Here is a 12186-nt window from a genome sequence, read left to right as displayed (position 1 = left end):
TGTTGGCTTCTATTTCCATAGTGAATTGTATTTTGGGGTGTAGGCTGTTGAGATGTGTGAGGAAGCTATCTAGTTTTTCCTTCAAGGAAAAACTAGGTAGCTTCCTCACACATCTCCTGAAGGAAAAACTAGATAGCTTCCTCACACATCTCAACCAGAGGCACACAGAACCAGAGGCACACAGAACGCCATCTCCAATCAACCACACCAGACCCAAACCCAGACCCTCTCCACAGATAAATTACAGATACCATCCAGTAGCCAAACCATAGTGGCACCTCCGGATGCTGCACCCCCCTGCAATCCCTACACAGATCTGGCTGGCACAGGGCACAAAACCACAGCTCGCCCCTATACACGAAGCCAAGCCAGAGCACAACTATTTGCAGTACAACCTATCTTCTCAGAAAAACTCTTCACAAGCTTAAGAGGTCAAGACACGAAAGCTTTAGCAACTAATCCACACCTAATGACCCTCCTAAGTGGTACTCAGAATATCACTCAAGAAATCACTCAAGATATCCCTCAAGTAATTAATGAACAAAAGAAGAAAAGGCACACTAACCTGGGAACTTCCTCTCTGCCCAGAACGTTGGAGGCTATACACCACACCCCCTCAACAGTATTTATAGGAACTCAAACACTGAGATCCTGCTCTGTTCCAGTAACAAGAAGCCGAAAGCACCAGCCTGAAGATGACGAGTGAGACCTCGTCGAAACGTCGCCTAGACACCCCAACTCTTACACGGGAAGACACCCGAAGACACCAAAACCTGCATTCCTGTACCCGTGAAAATCTACGAAAGCACCCGAAGACACCAAAACCTGCATATATATGTATGTATGTATGTATGTATGTATGGTCCAGATCATGGAGAAGCATCATCTAGTCCACCCCAGGTTTATTACACCTGTAGGATCCTGTAGAAAAAGAAAAAGGAAATCTCTATGCATGCGTATAATGCTCCCTTTTCTTCTGTTACTTTCATAGCTTGTTCTTTTTACAGAAAAGTGAATGGATCTGGCACTCAGCCCCACCACCAGTTTTGTTCACATAGTTTACTTAGCTTTTGAACACCAGAGAACATGCATAACTTATTTAAACACCATGGGAGAAATTAATGCTATGAGAACACATTGTCAACAAATGAAGATGAAAGAGAGTTATTGTTTTGGTTTGACATGAAGATATTGGGGGTGGAGACAAGGAGGCTTTGTTGAAAGGGAAGGTTTGTGATTCATGTTCGTTCTCATGTAGTCTCTGTACTTTTTTGTATTATTATTTTTTACACTGGATAAATGCACCAGAGCGCAAGCTTGGATTGGTTCCCTGACACTGCAATCCTATGGAGGGCATTCCAGCAAACATGGTTCCCTTCAGAACTCCCTTTCTGACATTGGAGACAGTGCTGTGGATTTCCTCACCTCACCACCACAGAAACATCAACTACTCTGGCTCAACTGACACCGGAGCTTCAATGTCTGTAGGGCTAGATAGTGGTGTCAATGACAGTTTGTGTGGGGATGTTTAGGATAATAGGTAAGGAAATATTTGTTAAGTATTATCCTTCCTTCACTCACACTAGTGAGTGAAGTAGTAGAGCAAATCCCCTCTATTCACAGAAGCTGGTTCATTAAATTCGTTTGAATCATTACAAGAGGACTAATCCAATCTGGCTTCCCCATATGGATTATTCCTGGTCTCCTCTTTTCTCCCTCTTAAAATACAATAAAGACTCACGAGTCTGTCTTTAAAAGTATAACAATCAGTTGACTCACAAGTTGTTCACAGTACACATCCTAACAGGCAGGCTTTACAACACGTCGTGTGTTACAAACACAAAACGTGGCTTACATCCTTTGGGAAGATGGGCCCAACTGAGAGCCAGTAGACAGCAAAATGGATGAGTCTTAACTGAGAGTTGAATCGAATTGAGACAAAACGGCTGCATGACTCTGCTTTTATGAAGTCTCACTCATCTGCTGAATCACTTACAGCAGGAACAGAAAGTTACACATCCCCCTGTCTCCGTCCACTCTAGAAAGTGAAGCATGTTGTAATTGACTGTACTGGTGTAACACACCCCACAGTTAGTGTCATGCTGGCGAAGGATTGGGAAACAGCTTGGATCCCAAAATCATGTCCCTAAACCAGGGAAAGAGTTAGAGCTACTTAGAAGCTGATGACAGAAATTTTAAAAATTAGAGGCAGTGATATGCCATTTGACTCACTGGTTATCTTACTAGGATTTTTAAAGGGCACAGTGCTACCTGAGAATGTGGAAATGGTCACTCATATTTCGACTGCAGCACAATTGACCATTCTTTTAAAAAAGGGATGAAGATAACCCCACCACTGGTTTTTGAAACTGAACTCACACATCTGGAAGAGCTAAACAGAGGAGAGACTCCAACATAATAATTCATTGATAAATGGAGTCTTTCATTCAAACCCAGAATGTATTGAATGAAAGTGATGCAGCTCAACCTTAGTCTCTTTTGGGATGGATCTGAGTTGCATGTCGTTGGGGAGATTTGATCTATGTTATCTATAATTAAATATGTCACTGTGGTTTGGCATACACTGCTCATATTCTATTTTATTTTTTTCATTATCAGTAATGCTTAGGTAGGGCGAATTATGTTGGTGATGCGCTGGTGCAATTGCTATTTTGCATGTTTCGTAATTCGGAAACCATGGAAAGGAAAAGGAAAGGAAAAAACCCTGTGAAATGCAATACAATTGCTTTTCATCCATAGAGCACATGATGCTATCATGGATGCTGTAGTATATAGAGCCTGCATAGAAGATATTAGCATATCAAGGACTTTGTAATCCCCTCTGACTCTATGGTGCTGCTCCCAATAACTGTATTCAACTTTAAACATCTGCAGACGGGTATGTATGTGTATAATGTATGCAGTCTGCGTGCTTTGAATCCTTGCATGAAAGATCACTGCCTGGGTCTTCCTTGATTTTTCCACCTGCTCTGCAATGCCTTTCATTTCCTCTATGATATCCTTATCCTCTATTGCAGGGATGAGGAATCTGTAACCCTCCAGATATGGTTCAACTGCACCTCCCATCAGTCCTGAGCAACGTGAGCAGGGATGCTGGGAGTTGTATCCATGAGGGCTATACTGCTGTACTGACTTCTGCAGCAGATGTGTTAGCAAGCTCACCAAAAGAGATGGTATCTGTGAAATATGCAAGGGACACTTGGCAGATGTACAGTGGTACCTCAGGTTAAGTACTTAATTCGTTACGGAGGTCCGTTCTTAACCTGAAACTGTTCTTAACCTGAAGCACCACTTTAGCTAATGAGGCCTCCTGCTGCCGCCACGCCTCTGGAGCACGATTTCTGTTCTCATCCTGAAGCAAAGTTCTTAACCTGAAGCACTATTTCTGGGTTAGCGGACTCTGTAACCTGAAGCGTATGTAACCTGAAGCATATGTAACGCAAGGTACCACTGTATCATCTGTAACTTAAAAAAAATGAAACAAAAGACCTTGATACTTACAACATACCTCTAAGAAGCAAATCAAGGACAAGAATTGAAAATAGAGGCTGTCCCTGGTAAATGGGAGAATTTCAGCTTATTCAGAAGCACAGTTGCTTAAAGGTGGGATGTGGTCATCTCATGCACCTGGACCAGGTGGGAAGCAGAGAGACACTTGTATTTACCCACTGCCAGTGCAAACTATGTGGTTGATATTGCCTAGTGTGATGAGAAATCTTGCAAGCAGCACATCCCAACATTCTTTGGGCTTGGAAAGAGCATAGCTGAAGGAAATTTCCCTTTGGGTCCTGTGGTGCGTTTCCAGCCCAATATATTTCAGCAATGAGAAACATCTGATCAATACATATAAGTAAGCCAGCTCCCCTTGCAAGGAAATTATTTAGTTCTATTTATTTCATTTTTAGAAAAAGCACAATAGGCTTCTAGCATCCCACTAAGTTCTCCCCTCCCTACTTGGAGCTGAAAACTGGAAACATGATGGAAAACAGTGTGATATCACACTTCTTTCCTCTTTGTATGGTGATGGAGAGGACCAAGCCAGTGGGTGAGGAGGGGAGACCCTTTTGAAAATGTCCAAATTGGCCCCTTAGCTTCGGTGCACACAGTCAACCTCAAAGTCTGGTTGGCAATCTATGCTAATGTCAGAAAACCTCATTACAAGTGACAAAGAGTTATGTTCCACTCACTAGCCATCAAATATTTCTGAAAGAATGAAAAGACCAGGATGGTCTTGCTGAGCCGATACTAATTATTTCTGCATCCAGAGGGCTTTGGGAGTCGTGTTAATTCTCAAGTCTCTCTTTAGCCCACATCCATTCCCTGGTGTAAACTTGACAGAGCACAAATTATTTTACCGTCCCTTCGTAATTTGTCTCTCACTCTTGCATGCCAATTATCAAAACTGACCTAAGCTTCTGCTCTCTCAAGATCCCCCAGCTGGGAATTGCAAACTGATTTTTAAAAGGGGTCCATTCCATGGAGCAAATGTGGATTGTGTTTAGTTCTCGTGGATGCATAAATTCATGTCGAGCTTCTAGGTGCCCTTTTACATTTCCTGGTGCCACTTATTAATGAGCATATTCAAGAAGAGGATTAAGCACGGGTGCTAGAAAAGCTCAAAATGTAAGAGCAAGGAGATAAGCACACACAAGCGAGACTTTGTACTCTTAAGATTTGGAAAGCATTTAGCACCTGTGTTGTAAATCTGTTGCCAAATTACTAGGAGGACAGTGGTAGGAAACTGCCTGATACCAATTCAGACTTATATCTGAATTATATCTGAGAGCCAGCGTGGTGTAGTGGTTAAGAGCAATGGACTCATAATCTGGTGAACCGGGTTCGCGTCTCCGCTCCTCCACATGCAGCTGCTGGGTGACCTTGGGCTACTCACACTTCTCTGAAGTCTCTCAGCCCCACTCACCTCACAGAGTGTTTGCTGTGGGGGAGGAAGGGAAAGGAGATTGTTAGCCGCTTTGAGACTCCTTTGGGTAGTGATAAAGCGGGATATCAAATCCAAACTCTTCTTCTTCTTATATGCCCATCAAACCCAACATTGTTAGTCCTGACTTAGAGTGGCTCTTCAAACTCTCAGACAGGTCTTTCACATCATCTGCTACGTCAGACATGGGAAACACACACACCCTCCATGTGTAACTCCAACCATCCCTGACCACTGTCCATGCTGTTTGGAAGTGATGGGAGCTGGAATCTGATAACAGCCAGGGACCGCAGTTTCCCCATCCCAGTGCTATGTGATAGTTTTACCTGGAGATATCAGGTAGTGAACCTGGAACCTTCTGCCAGTAAGACACAGGGTTGATTTTTTAGCCTGTAGTTCTTCCTTTAACAGAAGTTGTGGTCTGATAACTAGCACATTTGATTTATAAATATGAGAATTGTATTGAAAGTACAGCTGTAACACCCCTGGATGATATTCAACAAATGATTTTCACTTGGACTCAATCCTTATATTTGATATGGGAACCATGATAACATCCTTTCATAGAATAATAGAATTGTAGAGTTGGAAGGGAGCCTGAGGAATCTAGTCCAACCCACTTCAATGCAGGAATATGCAGCTGTCCCATACGGGGATTGAATCTACAACCTTGGCATTATCAGCACCAATAAACAGTTCTGAGCAAGCTCAGAAATGGAGGAATGATTTGGTTTCCTAGGGCTTCAGAGCCAATGCCCCTCTTCCCCATCCCACTTCTCAAATGAGCTTGAAGCCTTGAATCTCCTTAAAGAAAGAAGCCCAGTTAAGCCATATGGGTTGTATAGTCACAGGTTCTTGCTTAAATCAGGATGGCAAATGCAAAATCACACAATCTAGAAGAAAACACGAACACCATCTAAATCTGCATTTTGTTTTCCCCAAACATAAACTGAGAAGGGCATGACTGGGTAGTGGAGAGATTTTGAGTTCCTGGGGGAGGGGGGAATTCATGAAGACTGGGGGGCTTTCGCCTGAACTTTGGCCTGCCCCTTAAGGCACCCTGGTTCTCTAAAATGAGGAGGAGCCTAGAAGATACGAACAGGAGTCAGACACTCATAAGGCCTCAATTCATTTCCAATGCTTATGGAGCAAGTCACACACTAGGAGCTCTCCTTGGTCCTGAAGTAGGCAACATCCCTTGCTCTCTTCCCCTGTGGACTTCTCTGTGATACCAGAACAGGACAAGCAGACAGAAGCCATTGTTCTGTTGATCAGGTCATTCCAGAACCTTCCCTTGACCTAGATGTGGCCCTGTATCAATGGGGAGTGGGAAAATTTAATTGGGGTTGAGCTGGTGAGCGGAGAGTTCAATTCTGATGGGTGGTGCTTCACAAGTGCCTGTCCTGTGGGGAACATGCTTGCCAAGTTGCAAGCACCCTTCAGCCAGAAGAACTGAGCCTTCCATACAATCCTGCCGGGTGCTCCTTGTGAAGCACCCTGAAGTTAGCAGGACTGAATCCTCCACTCACTAGCTGGTGAGTGTCGGATTCAATCCTACACAGTTTGACTGTGTGCATGTGTTCCCCTGCTGGTAACAGGAGTGCACAATTAAAGCATTGCTCTTTGCAGAGGCTGCCTACCTCATCTTTTTCTCTGCTTGACATTCCACCCCCTGATTTTGCATGCATCATTCTGGGAGGCCTGACACTCTTTGGTTTGGTATTTAGCTGCATCTGCTTCATAAGCCAAAGTCGTGTCAATAATAATAATAATAATAATAATAATAATAATAATAATAATATGCTGCCAATCACAAGGGCTAATGTTGCACATTTATATTCATTTCCCCGCTTCAAGAGGGTGCTGAGCCCTTGGCACACATGGTCCCATGGTGCTTAGTAGGCTAGGTGCCAAATTAAATACATGGGGTTCCCATTTTAAGGACCAGAACCACTGACGAAAGACCACACACATAATCATGCCAATCACAGTTTTTACAGTCATCATTTGGAGAGATCTGTGTGGAAGTAAATATAGTTTGAAGCAGACCTCCAAGACATACCAAGACGTACCAAGATCTTCTTCTAGACCCTCCTTTCTACCTTGTGTCCACCAGATGATGGATCTCTTTAGACAGCATTCAGACTGCCTGAATCCTATTCCATGATGACTGCAAATAAGTCAGCAGTGCTTTAAAATTCCAGGCTAGCGAGGAGCTTAATACTGCGTAATGGACCCAGACCTACCACTGGTAACGCCAGGGGTGTTTTCAGCTTGTTTCATTTCGTCCCTGTGATTTATTATATTTATTAGGAATCTGCAGATTTTATCCTCCAAGGGGCTGATAAAGCTTCCTGCAGTTGGCATAATGAAGACAATCCGTCGTGGAAGAAGGCTTGATTGTCTAATGACAGCTCCATACGTGTGGAAAAATGAAGTTGTCAATAGGAGTGTAATGCAGAAATGTTTGCTTCATTGTAATAACAAAAATATACCCCCCACATCCCCCCAGTTATTTCTCAACCCGAATGAGCTTCAACATGGTCCCGAGGAGTTGATTTTTCCTTACATGCATTGCATTGTTGCTTTGTCTTCCTTTTTTTGTAAATGAAACTAAGCAAAATCAAAACAATACCTGTTTTCCTCCCCCCTTCCAAATCAGCAGAAAGGAAAGAAGAACACGTCAGCAGACCTCCTGCAGCAGCCGAGCGACACTCTCCTGCCCTGGCGCCATCAGCAGAATTCTCATGGGCTGAGGCGGCAGAAGCGAGACTGGGTCATCCCACCGATCAACGTGCCAGAAAATTCGAGAGGACCCTTCCCACAGCAGCTGGTTAGGGTGAGTGGGACAGCTGAATAATGGATACCCATGATTGATTGTCGGTCCGATGGCACGCTGCACATTTCCCAAAGCTTGTTTGAGGTGTCGTTTTCAGAAAGGAAGCTCATTTCTCCAACGCCGAAGGCCAAACTCAGTGCGACTTTAGCAGTATACCTGTGCCTTTAAGTGGGCTTTGTTTTTTAACACAGGGATGGGGAACTTATTTCCAGCTCAAAGGCCACATTCCATTCTGGGCAGCCTTCCAAGGGCCACATGGCAGCACTGGGAAGGGCCAGAGGCAAAAGTTGGTGGAGCAATGAGTGTGCATTTTACCTTTGTACAGTGGGCTAGTTTCCTCCATATGGGCAAGTGAAATGTATAATCAGAGTTGAAGGACGCATGCCAGCCTGGAAGAGGGGAACTCAACAAGGATACAAAGCAGCACCATTGGTGGGTGCTTTTTTGACCTAGGAGTGTCCTGAGGGCCAGATAACGAGACATGGAGGGCCACATTTGTCCCCCTGGCCTGAGGTTCCCCTTCCATAACTTAACACAAATTGCTGCTTCAGGAGGGGTGATCCATATTGAGAAACTAGCAAGAGGATGAGGGAGGGGTCTTTAGCTCTCCCCACACACACCTTGCTGTGATCCAGATCAGGGCCATAGCAAAGGGGCCGGCAGTTAAAGCCCCTTTACCCCCATGTCAGGGTCCTGATCCACCAGGCTGGCAATTTGTGTGACAGCATGCAGACCTGCACTTAAAGGCACAGCGAGACGTTTAATGTAATATGTAGTTTTGTCGTGAGTCAGGAGATGGCTGGCTGTGTTTTGGAGATAGGCGGTTTGCAATTCCAAGTGGTGCGCCATATTTTTGTAGATGCTCAGAGCTGTAAGTACCGTTGTATTATTACCATTCTTTGCATTTGTATACAGCTTCTCCACACAGAGACACCCTAAGCAGAGCACGTCTCAAGATCAATGGTACAGGAACAGGAACACTTATCAAAGCACAGTTGCAGTGAATCTGTAATGCTCTGTTACCCCAGGGAAGCTGTAGCCATTCAGCTGAAGTTCTGCACTCTGATCCAAGGCTAGTGGTTACATGGGGTGGGGGAGAGACACTCTGCACATGCTTAGAGGCATTATGGATTCTGTTATTACCAAATCCCATCATGGACTCCTCTTTTTCTTACTTGCTTACTATCCACCCACTTTTATTTTTGATGTTTAATTGTTTTTTATATGGTGACGACAGTGAACATGACATTTTACACAGTACAAGGGGACAGGCAGTGGCAGAGCCTATGCCTGTGCTGCCCAGGGTGGGCGCACTCCTGAGGGGCGTGGGGTGTGGAGGGTGCCCTCCCTGACGTACAATAGCCACTTGGGTGCATGGAGCAGTGCACACCCTGCAGCCAGGATTGGAGTGAGCTGCCCATGGGGGCAGATCAAGCCTCCAATGTGGACATTCAGCACATCACCCGCCCTTGACTGCCAAATGTCACCCCCCTCAGTGTAGACACCCGGGGTGGTCTGCCCCCACCACATCCCCCTTCCTCCGCCCCTGGAGACAGGTCCCTCCATATAGGCACTTAGAGTTCAAAAGCCAGCATGGTGGAAAAAACAGAAGGAGGGAATGCATGGCTGAAGTAGAAAGCAATATAATAAATAATAATATTTTTATTATTTGTACCCCGCCCATCTGCATTTGTTTCAGTTGATTGTGCTTAGCCATGGTTATAGGCTGCACTGCAGCTCAAGGACTCGTTCCAGGTTAGGAGGAAATGCTCAAGAAGGATGCAAAGTGGTGCAGTGGTGAGGGGTGTTGCCTGGGAAGAGGAGTGTGTGGCTGGGGAGGGTGTATGTGGCCTGGGGAGCGCCATACTCAACCTCAGGCCTGAGGTTTCTCCCAAAGCTTTTGGCCTCCTCTGTTCCTTGCCTTTCATTGTCAGCTGCTCCTCTTTTGCTTAGCTCCTTCGGTTCCCAGAGAGGCATTTGCCAGCTGGCACTCATAGCATTACTCACCCTTGTTAATTGGCCCTGTTTGATGGCTCATCCCAACAAACTTCCCACTAGGTGCATAGTTGTCAGAACTCTGTAACTGGCCATTACCCCCTTCAGCAAGTTAGAAAGTTTGTGATCATTCCATGACATCAGCATCACTAATGGTGTGCTTGGAAATGACAGGCTACAAGCAGAGACTTTTAAGTTATAGTCCAGTTCACTTACAAGATGGCACAGGGAAGTTTGAATGACGCAGAGTACATATGGATATGTTTGCTGTCTGTAGCCAAAGCAAAACAGAAACCCACGCCGTGTATCTTGCATCTACCAAGCTTTCTATTTTGGAAGCAAAAAACAACCTCCCAAAACAAATATTGTGTAAAACAAATGAAGGAAGAAGTAAAAGCCACCGGCAAACATTTTGTCAAGTTGTCCTCTGGAAGAAAATTGCAACGTAATTGCAAGAAATTTTAGAAAATAATTGGACAAAATGAGGGTGCATCATTTGCATGCCTTGTCAGAAAACAATACTTCCCGAGTCCTTTCCAAGATTAAAATGAATGCTGTCATTACCTGCTCCATACTGATTAGCCATTGCCTCGCTAAGCACATGACACTCGGAAGCGAAAAGTGGTTTGTTAAATCCCTGCAAGGTATGCGCAGTCTTGATAACATAAATTACATCTGAAAATGTATACTCTCCTTAACCCAATGCATTTCCTGGATGACACATGAAATATAACTGGGGTGTCTTGAGTGCTAGAGGCCCACTCATGCAGCCTTCTTTCTGCCTTCCCCCAGGCCCCCTGGAGAGCCACTGGGACAAAAGATCACATGGCGATGTGGTCATTCCAGGAAAGGCTCCCAGGCTGGAAGCCCATTTAAAAAGAGACACTGTGAATGTCCTCAAGGAATTCACTGGGAAGAAGGAAAGACCAGGTCACCTCATAAGATAAATAACACCTGACCCTTTTCTAGCCACCCATTTTGGAGGCATGTTTGCGTCACCCCCAACTCCAATCCTATTGAATGGTAAAAACAAACCAAAACAAAAACTCAAAGGTTCCGCACAACATTAGCCAGTGCTGTTTAGAGCTCTACTACCATGGCTCTTCTGCTTTGGTCCACTGCCAGAGGAGGGTCCCCACCAAAGGACACTTTACCCAAGTGTCCTGCAATCGTGGAACCTGACCCTCTCACCCTTCCATCACACAAACCATCTGTAGGGAGGGAGGAAGACCATGCAATCATCAGTACCTGGCAGTGTCCTGGCAGCTCCCTTAAGCCACATGTAGAAGATGAAAAGGCTGGGCAAGTCAGGCTTCCCTTTCCTAGCAGGCACTGCAGCTATCTAATGGTCAACAAAAGGTCCTAGGAAGCATCCCATGGCTGGAGACCTTGGACAGCTTCCCACTTTCTGGGTAGGATTGGTGTCTGATCTTGCCAACCATTCCAGTTTGATGCAGTAATAGTCTCTGCTCACCCATGGATTTTAAAAAACACAAAGAAGGGAAATAATTGAACAGGAGCTTATAATGCAATAGCAGTGCCTCTATTTTGGAATGGCTAACATTTGCATTTCCATCTTTGGTCGGTCAGGAACAAGAAGACACTAGGCCTCTTTGGAGGAGACAAGTGTTCTAGCCTGCCTTACTTTGTTATCATTCCCATCTCATGCAGCACACCTGTGTTAAGCAAGGGGCTTCCTGGATGTGCAGAGGCTCTCTGGGAAATTTGGAACCCTGGAAAGCCAGAGTTGTGAAATGCGCTGGGAACCTCCATGGATTCTCCTCCTTCACAAAAGCAGCCTCCATGAGTGGAGGGTGATGGGAATGATGATAGTTAAGGGGTGCAGCTCGCATTGTTCTCCCCACTCCCCCCCCACCCCCATGTGGTGTTGTTTTAAGCACTGGATCCTATCTCCCCAAAAGGGCTATTATGATGATAACTTGGGAGTGTGGATTGAAGAATACTCATAGCTGTCAACTTTCAGATTTGAAAATAAGGGATCATCAGCCTCAAAAAATAAGGGATCAGCAGCCTCACATGTCCCGGGGACAATCTTTTTTTTTTTTAATATGATATTTATTGGAAAATTTTTGAATTTACAAAGAAAAAACAAAACAGAAAAAGAAAATAGAAAAAACAAAGAAAAAAACAAACCACATCAAACAATACAAATTCAAGAAACAAAAATACAACGCAAACAAACAAGAATAAATCCATCATTCTCAAATCCTCAACTCTCATTACCTTCTTTCTTTGACCTCCTCCTCCTCCCTTTTTTTGTATCCTGGTTAATAATTATGCAGCAAATCCTTTTCATATTTCATAGTATTCTGTCATTACATTACCTTAATCTATTTTCATCTTATCTTATAGAAAACCTTAAAAACTTAAG

The 12186-nt window shown here is 44.4% G+C and overlaps 1 protein-coding gene across 8 annotated transcripts in view; it reads left to right on the top strand.

Moving 5' to 3' along the window:
- CDH4 (cadherin 4) overlaps positions 1 to 12186 on the top strand; it is an 828450-nt gene that overhangs the window by 503959 nt on the left and 312305 nt on the right. For 5 of the 8 annotated variants that reach the window (XM_081196107.1, XM_081196112.1, XM_081196110.1 and 2 more), the window contains one exon: positions 7623 to 7799. In XM_081196107.1, the coding sequence (XP_081052233.1) occupies positions 7623 to 7799 (177 nt within the window). The remainder of the gene's footprint in view (positions 1 to 7622; positions 7800 to 12186) is intronic. The other 3 variants (XM_081196108.1, XM_081196113.1, XM_081196111.1) reach the window with 1 other exon arrangement.

Source organism: Podarcis bocagei (genome assembly GCF_964188305.1).
Source record: "Podarcis bocagei genome assembly, chromosome: 5".
In the NCBI taxonomy this organism is placed as follows: Eukaryota; Metazoa; Chordata; class Lepidosauria; order Squamata; family Lacertidae; genus Podarcis; species Podarcis bocagei.
The sequence above is the reverse complement of the archived record's forward strand: the minus strand, read 5'-3'. Positions and strand labels throughout refer to the sequence as shown.